This window comes from Felis catus, chromosome A1 (assembly GCF_018350175.1).
Source record: "Felis catus isolate Fca126 chromosome A1, F.catus_Fca126_mat1.0, whole genome shotgun sequence".
In the NCBI taxonomy this organism is placed as follows: domain Eukaryota; kingdom Metazoa; phylum Chordata; class Mammalia; order Carnivora; family Felidae; genus Felis; species Felis catus.
The window spans coordinates 177,641,140-177,664,825 of NC_058368.1; the positions used below are offsets into that span (position 1 = coordinate 177,641,140).

General features: G+C 53.2%; 1 protein-coding gene across 1 annotated transcript in view; it reads right to left on the bottom strand.

Moving 5' to 3' along the window:
* Positions 1-7,265: 7,265 nt before the first annotated feature.
* FGF18 (fibroblast growth factor 18) overlaps positions 7,266-23,686 on the bottom strand; it is a 32,329-nt gene continuing 15,908 nt past the window's right edge. The window contains exons 4-5 of the mRNA XM_011285502.4: positions 14,733-14,839; positions 7,266-8,402 (exon numbers count right to left, since the gene is read on the bottom strand). Coding sequence (XP_011283804.1) covers positions 8,136-8,402; positions 14,733-14,839 — 374 coding nt within the window. The 3' untranslated portion in view covers positions 7,266-8,135. The remainder of the gene's footprint in view (positions 8,403-14,732; positions 14,840-23,686) is intronic.

A 23,686-nucleotide genomic window follows, 5' to 3' on the forward strand; every position in this document is an offset into this window, starting at 1 on the left:
ACCAAGGGAAGGATGGATAAGAAGCACGAGGCTCTTTCTCATCACTGAGAATAGCGGCAACATAGTAGGGATGCACTTGGTCTACACTTGTATTTCCCAGGCTGCTTTTTCCAAATTATGAATGTGGTCATTCTAAGATGGTTCAGTAGATAGATAGATAAATAGGCAGATAGGTGGACGGATGGGTGAATGGATAGACAGGCGGACAGACAGATAGATGGACAGATGGAAATTATCTATGAGTTTGTATCCCCTGAATAAGTTACTTCCATTACCAACACTCCTTAGTTGTGAGTGAATTCCAGAACAACATTTGCGGAATAAAGGAGGCAAAGTAATTAAAGAAAAATCGCCAATACATCTTGCTGTGCAATATACCTGAACTCAGAATAAACCACCATGATCCAAAACGAAATCCACAATTTGCCCTGTTACAAAATAGACCAGTATTAAGGCAGGGGAGAGCATGAGGACTTCCCACAGATTCATGGCCCTATGACCAAAGGGAGTTCCCCACACTCTCATCCCTTTATTCCATGATCTGGGCTTCCCTACACTCCAGGCAATGCCCACAGTGACATGCAGGCAGGGTAAGACGTGCACTTTCTTTTCTCTCTTTCTTTCTTCTTTCCTTCTTTCTTTCTTTCTTCTTTCTTTTTCTTTTCTTTTTTTTTTTTTAGTTTATTTATTTATTTTGAGAGAGAGAGAGAGCACAAGCAGGGGAGGGGCAGAGAGAAGGAGAGACAGAATCCCAAGCTCCGTACCATTAGCACAGAGCCTGATGCGGGGCTCAAAGTCATGAACCCTGAGATCATGACCTGAGCTGAGATCAAGAGTCAGACACTTAACCAACATGTACCTTCTACTCTAAAGTAGAGGAGGGACTTTGTAGAAAGGGTGGTGAGCGGGGGAGCCTGCCGACCACAGGAGCATTCTCCAGTAGAACAATTCAGGGGAAAGCACTCAGGAAAGTTGAACATCTGTACGTTGATTCCCACAAGATGATTGTACCCAGGGACCTCCTGGAAAGCCCTCGCATAGCCTGGAGTGTACGGGTCCCCAGTCTGAACTCCCGAATGAGAATACATAGCATATGGTGACGGTGGGGAGAATGAAGGCAAAGGAAAGGGGTAAGCCAGTGGTCCTTAAAAATCCCAGGCCAGCAGCATCAGCATCCCCTGGGAACTTGCAAATTCTAGAGCCTACCCCAAACCTACTGAAGCAGAACCTGCAGGGGTGAGGCTCAGCAATCTGTGTGTGAGCAAGTCCTCTTGGGACTCTGATGCACACCCAAGTAGGGAAGCATTGCAACATATGTGTCCTGCTTTTGTCCCTTGGCTTCTGGTAAGAACACTTCCATATTCCTTTGGGAAACCACCCCTTCTTTGACTTACAGACCTTATAGTTAGTTGGGTGGACTGACCCATGCCTCCCTCACTCCAGCTCCAGGGGCCGGTGCATGACGTACACCTGGTCACTTAAACTAATCTGTCCCCCTGATCGCAGTGATTGATTCAAAGATATGCAGGAGAGAGAACTGATCCAATGAGAGTCAGCCCCAGGACTTGTACTGAAGCCTTTGGGAAAGATATGTTTTCTTTCCTCTAAAGTTATTAAGCCAGTAAGATATGAGCTTGGAACTACAGGGAAGCCCTCCTGAGAATGAAACCAACCCAGAAGAAGGCAGAGAGAGACACGCTTGGATCCAGCTTTGCCTGAAGCCCGATGCCTGTACACATTTCTGTTACACAGGCCAATACATTTTTTTTATCGGCTTAAGTCAGTTTTCATGTGTTTCTGTCACTCGTAACCAAAAGAATCCAGAATAACACAGGGACAGAAATAGAGGGTTGGGAGGAATGGAGAGGTAAGACACTAGAAAACAACAGACCTAGCTTCAAATCCTGGCTTCACTAAGTAACTGTGTGACTTTGAATAGGTCATTTCTCTGATCCTCTATCCTTATGTAAACCAAGGTGACACTAACTCCTCAGGGGGCTGCTTTGGGGCATAATAATAGTCACGTGCAGGATTTGGGAAGTCAGATGGCCTTGAGCAGGTGACTTCCCTTCTCTGAGCCTCCGTTTCCTCATTGGTAGGAAGCAGATAAAAATAGCTGTCTCAGGCAATTGGGGTGAGAAATAAGAGGGGGTAAAGTGCCCGCACACAGCTGGTGCCCAGTAGATGACAATTAGTCCTGCGTGGGGCAGGCAAACGAGACTTCAGTCTGTGACAGTCTTTTAAAATCAGCCTGGGCCTCTGACCCAGTGGGTGACCCACAGCCTGGCAGCTACAGAGTGGTCAGCCTGGGAGGCCGGAACATTGAAAGAGTGGCTTCTTCCGCAAGCAGAGGAGGTGGGCAGAAATTCTAGCAAGTGCTAATTAGGTCTAAGTAGCTACCCCAAGGAGGGGAGGAATGTCTGATTAAGCACTGGCCTGCTCTGCAGGGGGCCACACCCCCCGGGCTACCTGCCGCCTTTCCTGCTTGCCAGAGCTGGAAACCTCAGCCAGGAGGCCAGGCAGTTCTGGGACAGGACAGCGAGGGTGAGCCTCACCGACATCTGGTCCCAACTCCCCCCCTAATGTTTGTAACAGACCCACTACCTAATTGCATAGTTGGGGAGCAGCCGTCACATCTTTCACACCTAATTCACTATTGTTTCTTTGGAAGCCCCAATCCTGTGCCTGGGGAGGGAGGGTTCTGCCCAAGTTTATGAGGCTTTCAAGCCCCGGGCATCCCAGCCCGGTCTGATTAGGCTCCAGCTGTGCAGGCAGCCAGGAGGGCATCTCCACCCCAACTTCCTGCACTCAGCCTGGGGCTTCACAGCCTCCCCCTGCCCAGGCTCACCTGGTTTGGCAGGAACACCCCCAGATACAGCCTCTCCTGGTTGTCATGCCCTCCCCACCCACACAGGAAGGACACCTTATTTCCCTTGCTCCGAGTTTTGGGGCTTTTTTGCCCTCTCCACCCCCAACGAAGGGACGAAGGCAAAGTGGAAAGTGGGAACAGGGAAACCTGGGTTCAAATCTCACCTCTGTCACTTTTTATCCAGGGACCTGGGGCCAATCACATTCTTTTATAGGCCTCAGTTTCCCCATCTACGAAATAGGCCTCCTGACACTTACCTTGCCAAGTTCTTGTACCAGTCAAATGAAGTCACAGTAATAGCTAGGGTACCAAGAGCTCACTGTGCACCGGGAACCATCCTGAACAGGGTGGGTGCAGAGTGCTAGGATCATGAGTCCATCTAGATCAGATGCCCAATAAACATCACTTTCCTCTCCTAGACCAGTGGTCGGGGGATGGGTGGCCATAGAGGGAGAAGACTGAATGCAAACAATGGCCAAAGGTGGGGCAGGTAGAGAGAGCACTCTCATTCTCAAACCCACTTCTCTCCCTTTTGGGGGCCAGTCCCACTTTGCTTGCATGCTGACCCCGTGAAGTGCTAGGGCAAAGCTCCATCTTTCCTCACTTCTGGCACTTGGGTCACATGGTACCCCGATGGGGTGAAGAACAGAGGGGTGAGGTCTGGGACCAAGAAACCTCAGCCCTCTCCTCCCCGCCCTCTGCTTCCTTGGGTCAGAGAAGCAGATTTGGGAAGGATGCTAAGAGGGACCAGACTGGCCGCTGAACTGGCCCTCGACCTCCCTAGAAGAGCCCCCACTCATCTCCCTTTGCCATACTCCATCGTGTTTATTAATTACTACCATCACTATCCATTAGTCATCTAATGGGCTCTGTCATGAACTCGCTGGGTGAGCTGGAGCAAGTCGATCTCCCTGTGTCCTGATTGCTTCCTCTCTAAAGCAACGGGGTTGAAGGGAAATGGAGAGAGAAGGCTGCGGGTGAAACACCTGCATGGGTGCCTCCCGGCTCTCACTGGGCAGGAATAATCCACAACTCTTTGCTCTGCTGTCTCTTTTGAACAGTACATTGGCCCTGCAAGGTGAAAACAATTGGATTGATGAGGGATACTACTCAAGGTCACATAGCTGGCAAAGGGCCAAGCTGAAAATAAACTCAGGGGCCATAGGTCCCAGATCCCTGTACCCTCTGTGACACTGACATCCTGGAAAGGATCCAGGGAAGTAGGAGAGGAGCTGTCATCAGGGGCCTGGGAATGTGGTGTATATCTGCCCCCTCCCTCTGGTGGTTTGGGAGATGATGGACACCGAGACAGGAGAGGGGAGGCGGGAGGCGGGCAAAGACGGAAACCCTGGACAGGTGCCAGGAGCTCCAAGCTCTAGGAACCAGACAGACCTGGGCTCACATCCCAGCTCCATCATGAACTATCTGTGTGACTTCAGGCAAGTGACTCCACTTCTCTGACCCTGCTCTATAAAATAAGGCTAAAAATGCCCACCTCAAAGACTGTTGGGTAGATGCAGTAAGATTGTGCTTGGTACATAATAGGTGCTCTGAAAAGGCTCCCTACTCAGCGGGACCGTGGAAACACTCACTTGGCTCCTCCATCAAGTGAACATCCTCTGACCTCATCCCGTGTTGGGAAATCTTCCCACCAGTCCACTGTGCCTGTCATTAACATATGTCGCATTTGCTCCAGATATATCCAGAAAGCTCCGTCTAGAGGAAAGCGAGGCTGGGCCCACACCTTCCCCGCTGGAGGGGCAGGAAAAGAAAAGAACCACTGGCCCCATTGTTCCGGGAGGTGGAGCAAAGGTAGGGTGTTGGGTGGGGGAGACGCCTGCGGCCTGTAAGGGGGTGGGCAGAACCAGCAGCAGAAGGTGACCCAGGGTAGCGGTGAGAGCCCAGGTTAGGGCATCAGGCAAGCCCAGCCTGGGAACTGCCACCCTCCTTCACAGAGTAGCCGGAGCAGTCCCTTCACAGTGTAAGGTATGCCACATGTGGTCCCCCATTTCACTCTGGATAAAAGCCCGCGTCAGGGAGCTCCCGAGTGCTCAGTGCCTGAGCAATGCCAAATATGTTAACGACAGGCACAGTCTTGATTTGGGCTCAGGTCACGATCTCACGGTTTGTGGGTTCAAGGCCCGCCTCGGGCTCTGCGTTGACAGCTCAGAGCCTGCTTGGGATCCTCTCTCTCCTCTCTCTCTCTGCCCGCCTCCGCTCATGCTCTCTCACACTCTCTCTCTCTCTCTCTCTCTTTCAAATAAACTTAAAAAAAAAAAAAAAGCCAAGTCGTGGTCTGGCCCTCTCCAATATGCTGTCTTCTCCCCCATTCACTATGCCCTACCCCCCTGGCCCCTCCTTATTTCATGACAGGCCTCCAGGCCTTAGCACTCTCTGTTTCCTCTGCCCAGAATGCTCTTCCCTTCAGTGTCTGCCTGTACCCCCCACTCCAGAGGCCTTCCCTGAGCACTCTATCTAAAATAGCATCCCCATCCCCCTCTATCCCCTCACCCCATTTTATTGTTCCCTATTTTATGATTTACCTCTATCTGACATATTTGTATCTATTTGGTTTATTGTCGATTTTCCCCAATGGAATGTAAGCTCCATGAGGTCAGGGGCTCTATCTCTAGCCCTTGGAACAGCATCTGGCACAGAGTAAACTAAACACATTTCTTGGATGAATAAATAAATGATTGATTGAATGCTGACTCCACGATTTTCTACCTTGAATCGCTTTGGGCAGGTCATTTCACTTATCTGGAACTTCCGGTGCAAAAGATAGTGCACACCCATCTCATAGGGTTATTGTTTAAACTAAATAACAGAGTGTGAAAGGAACTGAGACATAGTAGGTGCTCAATAAATGACAACTACCATCACGGTTATTATCACCAGGTGTCTCAGGCTCAGTCACCCACTCACTGAGTCCTTGGACACATTGATGGTCTCTCTGGACCTCAGTCAAGAGTACCCATGTCCCACACTGGGATGTATGGTGGATGCCCAGGCAGGGTATGTAAAATACCCAGCAGGGCATCTGAAACACAGTAGGCATTCACCAGGTGGCAGCTACTACAATCCTGGAGAGTGTAGGATTTGGACACCAGCCCCAGCACTTTCTTATTCTGTGACCTTGGGGAAGCTGCTAAATGTTTCTGAAAAATGGGTATAATGATAGTATCTTCCTCGCAGGTTGTCCTGAGGTTACAATGAGATGGTGCACCTGAAAGGGCTTCACAAAATCCTAAGGAAATGTGCTGTGACACGCGAGACAGGGCCCAGGGATGGGGAGGGACCCTGATAATGCAGGGAGGAAGGACAGAACCGGGAGGTGTGCTTGACCCGAGCTCTGAGGTGTGTTGCCGAGGGAGCACACAGTTCAGAAGCCAAGCCCCGATCCAGCCAGGAGTCCTTTACCAAGATGCTCCCACCCCCCTCTTTCCTTCCTCTCTGTAGGGCCTCACTGGGGACTTTTGGACAGTTTTGGCAGGAGGAGGTTTCAAGGGAGGCAGGTGACAGCAGCAGGACCCCACAGAAGGCATCTTCCTCTTCAGTCAACCTCCTGCCCAATCTGCTTCCTACCCCAAGACCAACCCGGCCTCTTGCCTACCTCCTGGCCAGGCCCTGGGGAAGAAGACCTAGAAGAAAGTTTTAGAGGCAGACAGACTCCTTACATTCCAGCACATGAGAATCTAAGGTCTTCAGAGTGGACCTGGGCCCTCTGACCCCACTGCCACCAGATGCAGAACAGGGCCCCGCTCCCTCCTCAGCCTGTTTCTGGAAGAATCCTAGATACAGGCTGCACAAATGACTCAAGCAATAACCCCTAGACTGCAAGCTCCATGATTTTTCGTCTGTTTCAGTCTTTGGTGAATCCCCAGTACCTAAAACAGTCCCTGGCACTTGGTAAGGTCTTAATAAATATAGGTTGAATAAGTGGTTCCATCAATAAATGAATGAAGCAATGAATCGGTGAATACGTGACGTTCCCTGCAGGCTGGAATTTTTCTGGTATGTTCTTTGATACATGCCCAGTACACAGAATAACACAGGAGGTGCCGAGCAAATGTATGTGACCCTATGACTGGTGACTCCTTGGAATGTAATCTCTCTGAAGGCAAGGATTTCCAGAAGTAAAGATCTCTTTGTCTAAGGCTGCATTCCCAGGGCCTAGAACAGTGCATGGGAGCACGGTGGGGTGGAAGCAGAGGGGAGTTGGTGGGGTGGGGGCGGGGGGGCAGGGAGTGAATCAGTGAATGAATGAATGAATGAGTGAGGCCCCAGCTCTCAGCGCAAAGACCAAGAAGAATGAAACACAAACAGGCCACCCTGCCTGAGCTCTGCACGCCTCCCCTCTCCCCGCCTGCCACCACTCACCTCATGGTTTTTTAAATAATTTGTCGATTGTTTTTAATTGTTGAGGCAGTAATACTTGGTTCATGAAACTGCAATATACAGAGAGGTGAAATAAATAGCTTATATATATATAATATATATAATATAGCTGGTTTTAAAATATTCCCTTATCATTGGTGTACTAGGTCACGTGAGTCACGGAAGGTCGATAGCAGCATCCTCCAGAACTGCGAGCAATGCAGGGTCACTTGATTGGACGAGGCCGTCTGTCGTCGGAGGTCGGAGGTCGAGGCGCCGAGAATTCCCGAGGGGCACGCCTTCCCTGCGCGGTGTCTCGGGACAGCTTGCAGCGGACAATAAATAAATGACTGCAAACCAGAGAGCGATTTTTGTTGGAGATTGGGACAGGGACGGGGGATTGGAGAAGAAGGGGAGTTTGGGGGTGGGTACTACTTTCTCTTTGTTTTTCTCTTTTTTTCTTTTTTTCTTTTTTTTTTGTTTTGTTTTGTTTTTGTTTTTGTTTTTGTTTTTGTTTTGTTCTTTGCTTTCAGAACCTTTGGGAAAAAGGACTTTGGTTTCTCAGAGTGTCGTTTTCCTCATTCAAATCCTCCTCTGGGGACAAGTTTAGAGTTGTCGGTTCCTAGAGAGAGACAAGCACCTGTGCGTTGACAACAGTCCCTTCTCGTGAGTCTTTTGTCATAGACAGGGGGTTTCAAGTCAACAATAAAATCCTTATCGCTCCCCCTCCCCCCAAGAGTTTTGGTTCAGTTTTTGTCTTCTTTTAAACACAATGTACAAAAATAGAGCTTCTTCCTAATTTTTCATGTAAAAATATTCCTCTGATGCAGTTCTCTGTGAGTGTGAGTGTGGGCCTGGGGGCAGCCTGGGGGGCTGCGGTGGGGCCAGCCTAGCCTGGGTGCGTGGGGCGGATCCGCCGGGACCTCTTGGTCACCGTGGTGTACTTGAAGGGCTTCTGCAGCTCTGCCTGTCCCTTGGGGTAGCGCTTCATGAAGTGCACGTCCTGCTGGTTCTCCCGGGTCTTGGGACCCTTCCGTGGCCGCCCCTTCTTGGTGAAGCCCACGTACCAGCCAGAGTATTTGGCGGACATCAGGGCTGTGTAGTTGTTCTCCAGGACCTTCTCAATGAACACACACTCCTTGCTGGTGCCATCGGGCTGGAGGAGGCAAGAGAAGAAGGAGGTGAGACAGGGAGGGTGGGTGTGAGGGGCAGGCTGTGTGGCCCGGGTACAGACAGGTGACTGAGGGCTGGCGCAATAGCGTAGAGAGGGCCTGACCTGAGCAACTTCACTTCCTTGGTCTGTGGAGTGGACTTGTCATGTTGGCCCCTGCCTTCTTCCCTGCCAGCCAATTAGGTAATAGATTCCCTCGTCATTCAGGAATCCAGCCCTTCCCCACTCTCTACCCTACAGCCAAGGGCTCCCACCTCAACTCTGCTAGTACACGAGACCCAGACCTGGCCAATAAAACATTTCTGTGACTGGGGCAGAGCTGGGCATGTGGTATGAGCCATCCAATCAGAATGTTCCTAAAGACCCCCGTATAAGCAATCCCCAAACACATAGGCTGATTTAAACACGAGGAAAATGTGAGGCTGAAGCAAAGGCAGCCATTTTACCACCACGAGGAGAAACACCATCTGACAACAAAGCCAACACAGAGAAAGTGAAGCCAAGACGAAGAGAATGAGAGAAATCAAGTTCTGGTCACATCCTTTGGGCTCTGGACCAAGCAGCAGCTGCAGCGCATTACCTCACTGTGATGTGGGCCAATAATGTCTCATTTCCTTTAAAGTAGTTGAGATTATGTTCTGTCACTTGCAACAGAAAGAGTCCCCGCAGATGTGCACAAAACCCGATATAAAGTCAGCGACTGCACTGCCACTCAACCCCACTGCCGTATAGTTAATTTCAATTCCATTTAATATGGGATATGGTGCATTTTAAGTGTTTGGTGTGAAGAGGGGTGGGGACCTCCAAAAATATGAGTTTTTACATGGCCAAACGCTGAAGCCTATGCCCTTGGTTCTGAGACTGCAGGCTCCCGAGCAGATGTGTGAACCGCCCAGGAGACAAGGGATGCCAGGCAAGGAGTCAGAAGTTGAATCGACTCGAACGCTTCCTCACGTGACCTCAGGCTGGTTAATTCCACTCTCTAGACCTCGGATTCCTCATCTTACCAAACTGGGACGGCGACCCCTGCGTCACAGAAATGTGAGGAATGACGCTTATAAATGAGCCTCATACACAGCAGGAACTTGCTAAACTATTTCTGAAAAGCAGGTGGTTCAGATGGTTCTGGCCTCCCTCCCTGGATCGGCTCTGGACAAAGGATGGTGGGAGGCAGGACTCTGAACCTCCTCCCCGAGACGGCCGGACTGGTCCATGTAGAGGAGTGGGAAGTGCACAGAGTTGGAAGGCCTGAATTAGCAGCACTTGAGTTTCCAACTAACATCTCCAAATTTAGGCCAGGCCCACTCCTCGTTACGGACGGATGCCCCGCCAAGTTGGAAGCCCAGCGGTCTGGCCGTGCGTGGAGACTGAGGTGCGAGTTCCAGCCTTTTGTTTGAAGTGGAAAACAGGCTGGAGCTTCCAGGAACGTTCACCTTTGAGTGGAGGGCAGGCTCGGGCCCTGCAGACAAAGTGCTGAACTTTGCAGAAAGGGACAGGCAGGGTAAGAAAACATTGTCTGGAGGATGAGATCCTTCGAGGAGGCTGCGGAACGGGCAGGGGGTGGGGCCGGAAGACATGTAGGACCCAGAAGACAGTGCGTGTCGGGCAGCACAGGATGGGGCTGGGCAGTGAGGAACTCTTGTGACAGAAGTGGGGCATATGTGCAAGGTAGACGGGAGTGGTCTCTGGGCCCCCCATGGATAATTCTGGAAGCTGCCTATCCAACCTGGGCCCAGGTCCTTTGGCCAGTCTCCATGGAACAGTGACAGCAAACTGAGCAAAGCCTCTACCGTGCTGGTTCCCCATCACAGAATGCCTGCCACTGCCTGGAAGACTGCTTTCATCCTCCAAGGTTCCGCTCAGTAACCACTTCCTCCAGGAAGCTTTCCTTCACTGCCTTCTATCTCCCTGGGCATTTCCTCTTCTTCCTTTAAGACTCCATTCAAGCATCCAGTTTGAGTGGATTCACGTACTCCATCTTCTTCCCTTGGCACCCATTCCTCCTCCCGCGCCCCAACAGAGCAATTCCATATCTGCCTGCCTCCTCACTAGCCCAAGAGCTTGAGCAGGTCAGGACCACTTGTCAGCTGCCCGCAGGGCTCGGCACAGGTCCGGGCACCCAGAGCATTTGTGGCCGAACGAATGAAGGGTTCTGGGATAGACTCACCAAAGGGCTTTCCTCTAAAAGAAAGTAGCCTTTGCGTCCCAGACCCCTCACTAATGTTCCAGAGACAGTCAGTCATGAGCCGTGAGAGGCCGTCCTGGGGGATGTGCTGAGAAGGGGACACAGCGAGCAGAGGGCCAGGCCCACTTGGTCTCCTTCCTCATTCATTCACTCATTCCTTCAGCATTTATCGATTGTCAATTATAGGCCAGACATGTCCACATGCATTATTTCATTTAATCCTCTCGACTTGCTGAGGTAGACTCTCTCTCTGCGAGAAGAAAAGGGTAGAATGGCTTGCCCAAGGTCATGGGGCTTGTAAGAGGCAGAGCTGGCTTTTAACCTGCATTTGCCACTGCGGCTCATTTCTCCTCTGTGCAGTTCTGGAGAGGTCCGTGAGGAGAAAGGGTATGGAAGAGCGGGCACCAACTATCAAGGTACCTCACCTCCCCAGGGCCCACACAGCCACCATCAGCATGAAGCAAGGTCTCGGATGTGCAAGGAGCTAGCACATGTGCTTGTACAGGTTTGGGGTTACTTACGAGAGCCCAAATTCCCAGCACCCGAGACCTCAGGAGCTCCTTGGGAGGAGCCATGGTGCCAGTGACGGCCCTAAGTTCCCCCCATGAACTCAGACATAGCAGATATGAAGTTAAATGGCAGGCTGCACCGGGGCTTGACCCTCACCTCTGCTCCCGACTACCTCCAAGGTCCTGCTTATTGCCTGCAAAGATTTTTTAAAAACAAACACAAAAACAAAAACCCGTGCTTGGGCTTCACCCCCAAAAATGCTGACTCAATTGGTTCGGGCAAGGTAGATCATCAGTATTTGCGGAGTGAGTGAATATCCCATCCCAGGACCTGGGTGATTAAGTAGAATTTGAGCATCTCTCCCTGCCCACTACCTCCAACCTCCTCCTTTCCAAACCGGAGTCCCATTCCTTCTATTTGATCCGAAGACCGAATCCTGATGACATCATTTGGCCCCTAGATCCAGTCTAACTGGAAGCTACAACTACCCCCTGGACATTTTTAGTTTTGTCAGCCAAAAGAATTCCTTTTTCGCTTAAGGCCTTTTGAGTTGGGTTTCAGTCATCTACAAATGAAACAGTCCTCACAAAGATGGGGTGGTGGGCAGGGTACCCCTCTGCCCTGAAAGGCCTGGGGCCGTATGTTGCCTCAGCCCAAAGAGGGTTCACCAGGGATCACACAGGGGATTGGGTTGAATAGTCAGAGACGGGGAGGTGTGTGCCTGGCACACAGTGCTTCATACTTAGCAACTGTTTATGGAATGAAAGGGTGTCCTCCTTCCCAGGAGTGGGATGGTTGTGGGGTCCAGAAAGGTGACAAGAAGAAAAGGGGCTGCCTGAGCACGCAGGGGCTCAGCGCAGAGCCTTGGTGTGTGGTTGTTACAACAGAGAAGCTACAGCCGGGGCCCAGAACATCTGAATGGTCTCTGTTGGGGGCTCAACGCACGTGCCCTACCAGGGCCAAAGACGTGCAAGGTTGGCACCCACGGCCAAGACCACCCAAGAGAGCTATCCTGTTAGGCCACTCCAAAGGAGCCAGAGCCTAAGCTGAGGCCACAAAGGTCCTCCTTCCCACAGGTGAGGGAGTAACGTCATGGCCTGGCTTCAAAGGGAAAGAGAAGGAATATTTAGCAAGTGCCAGTAAATGCCAGCATGATCACTGCCATTTTACAGAGGAGAACACTGAGGCTCAGCAGTTAGGGCACTTGACTCCCCGGCCTGACGTGAATAATTCTGGCGGTAGGTTAAGGCCAACCTTGGAAAGCATGAACTATTTTTCTACTTCTTTGGTGGGTGCTTCTGAGAGGCCAGGTGCACAGAGCATGGATGGCTGGACCCAGAATCAGCCCTCGGTGAGCTCTCAATCTCACTGGGAGGCGTAGGCACACAGACAAACGTGACAACTCAGGTTAGCAATAGGTGACAGAGGACTGTGTGAGGGATTGTGGGCTCCAGGGTGGGTGTGCTGTACGAGGGGCCAGGGAAGCAAGAAGCTGTGGAAGGCGGAGCAGGACTCAGGGCAGATAGACAGAGGGAAGGGCAACCTGGGCAGAGGGAACGGCTTGTACGCAGCCGGAAGGTCCCGTCCAGGGGGGTGGCAGTTCCCAGTGTTATGTGTCTATGGCTTAAGAATGTGAGGATGGGTGGCAGGGCTGTGAGGCCAGGGAGACCGCCCCCCTCCCAGGGCCTTGTGTGTCTGTGTGTCTCCCCAGAGAGTGTGGCCTTTCTCTGGTAGATGGTAGATGGTGCGGACCCAGGGATGGGTTTTGACAGGAGTTGGGGTGGAGGACAGGGGGTGCGCTTTAGAAAGCTGACGGTAGTTAGTGAGCAAAGGCAAAAGCCTGAGGCTAGCAGCCCTAGGGCAGCTGGGGCAAAGTATGAGGTCAGAACAGAGGCAGTGGCAGCAGTGAAGGACGGACGGGTAACCCCAGGACCTTGGCCCCTGACTGCCTAGGAGGCTGTGATGGAACAGCACCCCAAGAGCCTGTGGCTTTTTGCCTGGGGGGGCGAGAGGCAGTAAGGGGAGCTGAGCTAGGCAGAGGCCAACAGGGGGCCTGCCCAGGGCCATCCTGGGGCAGGTGGATTTGGGGGGCATCCTCGGGGCCAGCCCAGAAGACGGACGCCTGTACGGGGATGGGGGAGCTGCCGCGAGGCGGGGGGCGGGAAGGAGGGGGCCCTCCCTGGGCTGCGCCGAGCCGGCAGAGCCAGCGCCAGCTGAACCGTCCCCAATATTAATGACGGGAGAGAGGGCGAGGGGGCAGGAAATCGGAGCCGGCTCCTGTGGAAGCGGTGACTCAGCGGCCAGCCGGCGGGCGGGCAGGCGGGCGGTGGGCGGCCGGCGGCGGGGAGCGGGGCTGCTCTTTTGACCCCAGCACGGCCCTCCTGGGGTCAAGCTGCCGGGAAGCGCGCAGACGGGATGGGGGGGGGGGGGGGCGGGGGCGCGGGCACCGGGCACGGCGGGCTGCCGCGCGCCCCTCCTGGAAGCCGCGAGCAAAGGAAGCCGAGCGTCCAGCCGCGGGCAGGTTGGGCCTGGGAGGCGGCCCGGGCGGGCAGGAGAACAAAGCGCCTGACGCGGGGCCGGGCAGCGCCGCCACAGGAAACGCACGGCCAGGCCAGGGGACCCGGCGCCCGGCCCGCCCCTGCCCCGATCCCCTCGCCGGCCGGTCGGCCGGCCGCCCCGGGACGCGGAAAGTGAATCACTAATTAAAACCACTCCCGGGCGTCCCGGGGCCGCGCTCGGCCGATTACTATTATTGTGCTCGGTGAGCGAGCGGCTTCAGTCGGTGTGGGCAGTGCGGCTGGAACCTCTGACTTCCAAGCTGGGCTTTGAATCCCCGCCCAGCTGTAGTGTGGGACCCGGGACAAGTGCCTGGGCGGGGGCCAAGCCTCGGCTTTCTCATCTGCAAAGTGAGGATGGTAGTGGTACGGCCCTCGTGGGATTATTTGGGAGTATTTTTTGCACAGTGCCTGGCAGAAAGTAGGTGCTCAATTAACAGAAGCTTTTGGTCCTGTTATTATTAACAACTAATAAGCAACAATACTCTGGCCTGTGACACTCTCCCCAGCCACTAGGGTGTGGAGGAGGGGAAGAAGGAGAAGAGGGTAAGAGTTGGAGGTCTCAGGGAAACGAAACTATGTGTTATTACAGGAATTGGGGAAAGAGGAAAGAAAAAAGGAGTAGGAAGGGGAGGGGAGGGGAGGGGAGGGGAGGGGAGGGAAGGGAAGGGAAGGGAAGGGAAGGGAAGGGAAGGGAAGGGAAGGGAAGGGAAGGGAAGGGAAGGGAAGGGAAGGGAAGGCCGGCCGCATCCCTGTTCCTAGACAGCAGGTGCATGTAGGCAGGGAGCCCCCAAAACCCCTCGAAGTCTACACCCAGCAGGAGGGATCAGGACCCTACGTGCTCCCCAAAGTCACAGCCGTGGGTACCTTTGCCTGGTAGGCTATGATACGGTGGCAGAGAAGGAGCTAAAGGAAGAGGGTACAGCTGGAATCTCATACACACACATATTCCCCCCCACCCCCCGCCGTTTTCCCTTTGGGGCTGACAGGGCCCCCAGCACCCCGTGCCAGCTACCCAGGGATGCCAGGGAGATAACACCCAGGGAATCCCAGACCATCACTCACCTTCCCCACGAGCTTGCCTTTCCGGTTCATACACAGGTAGAATTCCGTCTCCTTGCCCTTGATCCGGACTTGACTACCGAAGGTGTCTGTCTCCACTAGGAGCTGGGCTTCGAAAGGCAGAAGGAGAACAAGACACATTTTTTTTACCAGGGGCAAAGATCCCTGACCCTGTCCCTGGACCCTCACTGCTCCAACATCAGGCATGAGGGAGGCATCTAACAGGTCTCATTGGAGCGCCCTGCCCCTTGGACACATGAGACTGTCCATCATTTGTTCTCTACCCCCAGCCTCTCTCGATGCCACTCGGCACCTAGATGGCTCCAGCTGGAGGGTTGTTCTGCCCCTTGCAGCTAAACACCAGTGAGCCCTTCTCCCCTCATCACCCACCCTCACCAGCCCCTCACCTCTGTTCCCCAAAACAAGACAGACAGCCACATGAATAACCATGAATAACATGAATAGCAGTCTCTGGAACGAGGGGACAAACGCACACGAGTTTGCACGGGTACTCACGCACACTGCCTTGGAGGACATCAAGCTACCTCCCCCAAAATTTAGGTCAAAGGCCCCTTCCCCCAGGGCAAACATCTAGAACCCCTGCTAGTGTCCCCTCCCCACTCCACACTTTTGCCACTTGAAGTGGGGAAGGTCCAGGGAGGGGAGGTTCAAGGCCCCTGGGAAATGAAGGCTCTCTTCAGGATATTCTACTTTCTTTAGTCAAGGCCACCAAGGCTGAAAGGTGGCTAACTTCCAGGAGCCCAGAAGTCCCAATCAGGACCCAGTATCTATCCCCTGATCTGGAGTAGGAGACCCCACACTAAACCATCCGTTCTCCACAGAGCCTCCCTCAGGAGAGGGGTGTCCAGAGCTAATGCCCCAAGCCCTGACTGAGAAAGAACATCAAATGATCAAAGGGTGACTGTCCCTTGAATAGGCAAGCTGTGTCCAGACCCCTCTCTGTCCCTCTGTCAATTCATATTCTCTCACCAGTAAGGTGCTGTGTGACTTTGGTAGGCCATGTACCCTCTCTGAGCTCTCTCTCCTCTCTGGACTCGAATTCCTGTGCCTGATTCCCTCCCCAGCATCTCCTCCCACTGCTGCCTTCTTTGCCTATGACCCCCCCCCCTCAATTCTCACCCTCCCATCTCTGAGCCTTTGCTTCCCAGCACCTGCCCCTCCCTCACCCGCAAACTTTTAATTTCAGTGACAAGGGACTTGCTTCTCCATAACAAAAATCATAGCCCTAAATACGGCATCTTTGGAGCCACAAAGAGTGTACCTCAGTGCCCCTAAAATACACTAGGTATGATTTTAATAAAAAAATTTAAAAATATATACCCTGGTGCCCTGCTGTGAAAATTAAAACCATCTGGAACTCAGGATTTCCAATAATTAATCTAGCCCTCCTTTGACACCACTACTAATTAAAATATGATACCCCACCTTTCCAAGGAAAATAAGAAGAATTTACATAAAATTTAAAGATCTAACAAGAATTCAGTAATTCTAGAAACAGGGAGGGAGCGGGAGGCACATTCTTCTCTCCACCTTCCCCCATCCCTAGTAAACACTGAATGGAGAACATTAAGCAACAGTGAGATAGGGGGTTATGAGCCCTGCATCCTCCCTGCTCCCCTTTAATTCAAACTCCCTATAACTCTCCCTGGGAACCCAGGGTCAAACATCAGAACAGCCCGGGGCCTGCTTTCTGCATCTGCCCCACACAGGATGGAGGTTGTGGGGGTTCAAGAGGGTCTCCAATCCCAGGAGCTTCTAAAGAAGCCAGCACATGTTAAGGGAAAGGCTAGAGCTTTGGAATGGACAGAGCTGGGTATAAATCCCTGGCCCCAGTTGCCAACTGTATGACCCCGGGCCTCAGTTTCCTCATCTGTAAAATGGGTATAATCAACCCTAATCTTCAAAAGTTATTGTGAGGATTCCACAACATGAAGGCAGAAAGGGCCTAGTCCCTTGTACTCAGAAGCCAGGTAAGGCAAGTAACTATTGTTTAAATTTCTTAATAACTGCAAAACAAAACTGTTTTCCCCTAACACACACACACACACACACACACACACACACACACAAACGCATGCGCGTGCACCATAGTGGGAAAAAATCAGATGTGTGTAAAAGGGCAGAATAGAGCCAGACTTGCCTCCCCAGGCATGCCCTCTGACCTGAACTTCTTCAGCATCCTCCAGGGTAGCAGGCATCTCACACTGAGAAGTGAAATGCCTTGGGCTGGGACTTATGGGATCTGATCATTGCCATGCTGGGCTGTGTGACCCTGAGTAAGTCACAGCCCCCTCTGAGCCTCAGTCTCCTTACCTGTGCAAGGTGGGGGGTGGGGGGGTGGGGTCAAGCCTATTCTGATTCTCTCCGGGATTGGGGAAGAGCCTTGAAGAGGGGTAGAAATGGGAGGCAGCATGTAGGAAGGGGATTAGGCCCCAGGACCGCAGCCCAGGCAACCCCAAGGCAACCCCAGACCTCTCTGTCTGCCCGTCTCCCCACATGTGCCTAGACTTCTGTCCTCAGAACATTTCCTACCGTTCTTGCTCCCACGTGAGCCCACTGAAGTCACACATCACCACGAGCTGGGGTGTCTCTGTCCCCATTTTACAGTTTAGGAAACTGAGGTTCAAAGGAGCAACTCAGCAGGTCTACCTGACTTTCTGATGGGGCCTGGGCTCCAGGGGAGGGCCCCTAACTCTGGGGAGATGTACTTCCCTGCCCCCAACCCCCAGTGCTCATAAGCCACAGCCCAGCACAGGAAGCCCTGGCCTTTGCCTGAGCTGTCCCAAAGGCCTAGGGCTGGAGCTGGGCTGCACCTCCACCCCCACAAACCTCGCTACCCCCACCCCAGCCTGGGGAAGGTCTGCTCCAGATGCCATGCCAGGGAGCCAGCAGTCTGTTCTCCCCGACCACAGCAAGCCTTGCAGTGACCTAGACTCCACTCAGCGCATGACATAATGAGGAGGGAGCTGGGCCAGAATTATGTAAAGTCTGTGGGGAGTAATAGCGGCAGCAATTCTCAGAAAGAGAGAGAGAAAGAGAGACAGATGGAGAGAGAGACCCCACCCACCCAGGCCAGGTTTGCTCTAGAGCCTACCTCGTCCTCAGCATCACGCTCCCCCTTCTCATGACCCAAGCCCCCAACATGCAGCTCTCAGGAGCTAAAGACTTCTTCTGGGCTCAGTTCCATTCTTGAGGCCTGTACCAGGCCAGGCAGGAGGAGTCTGGAACTTTATCTGGCTCCACTCATCAGACCTCCTCTCCAGGCATCCCCTCCAGACTGCACAACTCAACAGCCTCCTCCCTCTGCCAGAGAGATCCTTTAAAAATATAAAATTAATTCTCTCTCGTCCCTGCTAGAGGCCTCCTAAGTGATCTCCAACTCGCTGAAAATCCAGCCTCTTCATGGGGACCCATATGGGACACATGCTCTGGCCCCTGCTGACCATTCCTACATCCCAACCTCACTCACAGCCCTCCAGTCAGCAAGCCTCCTTGCTATTCCTCTCTGACATACCAAGCACACTCCCACCTCAGGGCCTTTGCACTTGCTGTTCCCTCTACCTGGATCTTCCCACAGCAGCTTCTCTTCTCTTAGGTTGCCACTCAAATGTCACCCCCTGAGAGAGGCCTTTCCTGGCCACACGGTCCAATGTCATACCACCCTCCCCAGTCCAGCTCTACCCCCCCCCCCCCCGGCTCCATTTTCCTTAGAGCTCTTCTCCAAATTGTCTTAGTTGCTAAGACAATTGTCTGTCTCTATTTACCGGAAGGTAAGCTCCACCAGAGCAAGGGCTTATCTGTCTTATTCACCACTGTGATTTCTAGCCCTAGCCCAAACTTGGCCTGTAGTAAATGACCAACGAGTAAATTTTAGTAAATGCATAAATGGCTTTGTGAAGTAGATATGAGTAATACTATTTAGGGGTTAAAGAAAGCAAGGTGAAGGGAGGTGAAGGGACTTGCCCAAAGGAACACAGCTGGTCAAAGCGGGGCAGATGCTGGGAGCCAGTGTGACGCCACAGTCAACACCCTTGGCCACGCTGCTCCCCACTGGTATCCTCCAGTGCTACTCCTGCTCTCGCTAGAACCCGGAGCTCCCACCCACCCGTCCCCAGGCTCAGAGACTCGCTGTGTGACAAAGGGAAAAACCCTCTTCCTCTCTGGGCCAGGCCTAGTGACCTCCGAGTCACTGGCTTTCAGTTCCGCCCTTCTAGAAAGTATCAGTAACTAACATTTATTTGGAGCTTATAATGTCATGGCCACTGTTCTAACTCCCCTCTATGCATCCTGTCACTTACAACATCCTTACAATAATCTCCCGAGGTTAGAACTGTTATCCTCATCCCCATATTACAGGTGAGAAAACTGAGTGCCAAGGTGACACAGCGACAGAGGTACAACCCAGGCAGGCTAACTCACAAGACTTGGTCTTGCCCTGTCCACCCCTCACTTTACCCTTCCTCTGCAGCCGTTCCTTTCCTGGGGCAGTGGGTGAGTAAACCAAGCCAGGGAAGCTCTTTGCTTTGACCTCACTTTCTTGAGGCAGAAGGCTATAGGTAGAGATGCCCACAGAGCCCTTTCTATAAAAAAACACCCATGACACTGGCAGAGTCACTCCAGAGGTAGTCTGAGGCAGACGAGAGATTCAGAGGTAGGCAGAATGCGACAGACATCACGCAGACCAGCCATGGTGGAGAAAAGGGAAGTGACGTTGACTGACTGATTGATTGATTCCAGTGTGATTCCCTAGCGGGGCCTCCCAACATGTGATCCAGGGCCTCACTTGGAAGACTTTTGGCTTGAAGGGTAGGAAACAGCAGGGAAAGACACAGAGAGGCAGCCAGAAACCAGAGAGAAACACAGTACAAAGAGAGACACAGGAGACAGGAACCAAAGAGAGGAAACCCGAGAGAACAAAGCTGGAGAATGGGGATTTCTTTTTCCCCAGCCTCAGGCTAAAACCCCCCAAGACCTGCAAGAGCAGTACGGGAGCCAGGAGCCACCTGGACCTTGCATGAGGTGACCAGCAGCTGGCTCACCGCTACGGTTCCAGTGCTGACTGCATGCTGGCCACTGTCCAGGTGTCCTCCAGAGAGGAAATGTCCTTGCCACAAAAGGCACTGGGAGGTCATAGTAAATCAGTCTTCCCTTCCTCCCTTCTGAAGGTGGACCAGGTCAACAGGAAGGGGTGGGGAGAAAGATGCTTTCTGGAGATGTCTCCACATCACTGTCTACACACACACACACACACACACACACACACACACACACACACAGCCTTTCTCCCAAAGTCCCCTTCTCCTAAAGTCCCCCAAGGAGGTTTGCAGGCCACGTGGGCTTGCTGGAAAGGAACAGGGAAAAAAAAATCAATAGGATTGATCAGGAGCTATATTTAATCCCAGCCATAGCTCTAGTATGGTCATTTCAGCTGCAGAGTCAGCGAGGTGTGGGGGATCACTCCTCACTGGGGACAGAAGTTATGGGACGTGAGCTCAAAGGGCAGGGGTTTTAATGCCCCTTCCCAGCTGCAAAAGCCCTAGGGGAAGCCAGGTCTGTGGCTCGCTGTATCCCCACCGCACGACACAGAGCTGGCAGGCTGGAAGGATGGGAGGGAGGACGAGAGGACAGCAGAGGAGAGGCAGGGAGCACTAATTTGCCAAGTATCTTCTGAGTGCCTGAGCTCTGTGTCAGGCACCTGCCCCAGGGGGAGCACTCCCAGATGCACACATGGCTCGTCCATGCATTCACTGGGCTCAAGTGTCTACTGAGCACCTGCTTGTGGTTGGCTCTGTGCATGGTGATACAGCAGCAGACAAAATAGACAAAAGCCTCCTACCTCAAGGAGCTTGCATTGTAACAGGAGAGACAGAGAGCAAATAGCCAAATACATAATAGAATATCTAGTAGCAATAAGTGCTAGGAACAAAAATATGCCCAGGAGGAGACAGAGATGGGAAGTCTCTGATAAGGAGAAAATTGAACAGAAGCCTGAGTGAAGTCAGGGAGCAAGCCGTGAGGGTGTCTGGGAGAAAAGCCTCGTCAGGTCAAGAGAACAGCAAATGCAAAGGGCCTTAGCCGGGGACATGCTTGGCATGGTCCGGCGATGGCAGGGAGGGGCTGGGGCCGGAGCTGTGTGGGCAAGGAAGGGGCAGTGCAGCCAAGGCTTGAGTGGTAGCCAGGAGCCAGGCCATTCCGCGCTTTCCTGCTGACCCAAGAACTGGGATTTTAATCTCAGTAAGACAAGCGCCTTTGACAATGCTGTGACACAGTCTCACATCTCGGACTGCTATGTGGGGAAGGGGCTATGGGCGTCAGCCTCAGAGAGTAGGGGGTCCCTGCTGCTCGTTTCTCCACCACAGCCCTCCAGCAGATGCCAGAGCGAAGGAAATGCAGACCAGAGGACCCCACCTCACCCCGACTCTTGTCATCTGCTCAGCAAAAGCCCTGGAACAGCCCACATGTCTTTCGATGTGAGCCACACAAGTCAGTCCCCGATTATGCTTTGAGTCGCCCCACAATTACTTTATACGTTCATCCAGCAACCTTTAAGTGGGGACCTGCTTTCTGCCAAGCCTTGTACTGGACATGGGGACATGCAGAAGGGTCACTATTTCCAAGGGGCTCACGTTCTCAGAGGGGCAAGGCTGAGCAAGGGACGCAGGAAGCTGGCCCAGCTCAGCAGGCCTATGCCGGGACAGGCTGAGTCCTCATGATCCCGCACAGCAATACCACAGCTGGAGTCACAGACTGATCCACGCCTGAGCTCTCGAGGAAGCCATCGGACTGCTAACTCCACCCCCCCCCCGCACCCAGCCCCCATTCATGGTGAAGAAGCCCAGGCTCAGGGAGGGAATGAGGAGGACCCAAGGTCACACTTGGAGGTTAGAGAACTAGACTCTTCCTACTCAGAGTCAACTGCTGAGAGGGAGCACGGTCTCTGGCCTGGGAGCAGCTTGAAGGCTGGCACCAGGTGTGTCTTACCACCGGGTCCCCAGGGCTCAGTAATTCTGTGCCGAGTGAGTGAGGGACCCCAGTTCAAACTAAGAAAAGAGCAGACCACACCCAACAAGAAGGTCCAAAGACCCTTCCTCCTCTGGCCAGACAGCAGCCCGAACAGGCAGTCCCGCTGCCTGGAATCGTGCTGAAGAAGCCTCTTAAGCCTGCAGCTGACCTGCCAGGGCCCCACTGATGAGTGAGAAAGACAAGGTTCTTTCTGGAAGCCCCAGGAATCAGTTCCTGAGAGGGGAACCTCCACCAGAGCCCAGGATGGCACCCCCACCTCCATACAACAGCACCGAGTTCAAGCAGTTATTACTTATATTTTTGCTTTAATAATCATACAATCTTTGAGCATTAGATATGCTCTCTTTCCCATCACCCCATTTCACAGAAGAGCAAACAGGACCAGAAAGGCTAACTCAGATCCTAGGTCTCGAGCTCGCAAGTGGGGGAGCTAGACTCAAATCTTGTCCAACTCCAGAGTCTACCTGCTCGACTCCTCCAAAGATCACCTTCCTGGCTAACACAGTCCCTCCAGTGGCCTGCCAGGGGCTGTTCCGAGCACAGTCAGTCCTGGGAGCCTGGCCTTCTGCAACATGTTGGGTTTGTGCTTACCATTTTTTTTTTCCCCAAGTAGAAAAACCGTTTTTTCAAATGAAAACCGGCAGGAATATCCAATCATAGGGTGCACATCAAAGCAGAGTCACCTCCACGCCACCACCCCCGGTGCCAGGGTCCCTCCCTGCTCCCTGAGCACAGACTCAGTTGGTCCCAGCCCTCCCCTTCTAAAACGCCAGTTCTGTCACTGTCAGCCCTGCTTCCCACGGCCAAGAGGATCTAATGCCTCCACACCTGGGGCTTAAGTGCATCCATCCCAGAGGCAGGTGGAGTGTGGCTTTCTCACCCTCACTTGGCACAGGAAGATGTGGAGCCCGGAGCCAGACAAGCTTGCCCCAAGCTCCGCGGGCTGCTCGGTGGCACAGCTGCAACAAAACCCAGGTGTCCTGCATGGTCTGGTGCTGTTTCTTCAACATGGTGACTGCCTACAAGGCAGAGGGGGCCAGGACCAAGAGCCGGAAGGGGAGAGGCTGCTGTAAGAACCCTAGGTGGGCAGGGTGACCAGGTCCTGAGCCACCGGCCTGCCAGGTGTCCCACGACTTAAACCTCCAACTTCCTGGCTCCCATTCTTGGCCAGAGCCTGGCCCACCCGCAGGGCCCTCAGGTGCTCTGGGAAAGCTTTAGGGAGTCACGGGGAGACCCTCTTGTAGAGCAGCATGGTGTAGGGGTGTGCTCCCCTCCATGCAGATTTCACCAAAGACTGCTCATGGGGACAGCTCCTGGGCAGGGCACCCAGACTAAGGTGGGCCTGTGCCCTGGGCCTGCCCAGAGTCTAACACCTCTGGACACCATTGAATCTGAGGCCATGAGTGTCTGTCGGGGTTCCAGACTCCATGTGTTCATGGGGATTCTGTTTATACTTGGTGTTTGCCGCAAGTCCCCGACTGCATTATAATTGCACGTAGATGGAAGCCGTGGGCTGCATCATTCTTTCAGCTGCACAGAGTCCCGAGAAGGAGGGAGCAGGCTCTCGGACTGTCCGGGGAGGCCCCCCCGCCACCGGCCTGGCTGGGGGCTACTGGCTGCCCATCCCCCCACAGGCAGGGCAGGCCCCTAACACAGCCCCATCCTCCAGGCTGGCTTGGCCACATAAATCACCCTCCCAATAATATTTGTATTGATTATCTAGATTGGAAGCCTCAATTGGCTCCATTGTCTCACTTCCTCTCCCAGGGCTCACAGATGGGGTCCCTTCGCCTCATCTGCGTTTCTAATGCGACACTTAAATGAAGCAGCCTCCGCAGTCAGCAGAGCCCCACGCTGCCCTGGGTGTCAGGGGGGTGGAGGAGTGATAAACATATTCCTTGAGAGAGGGTGAT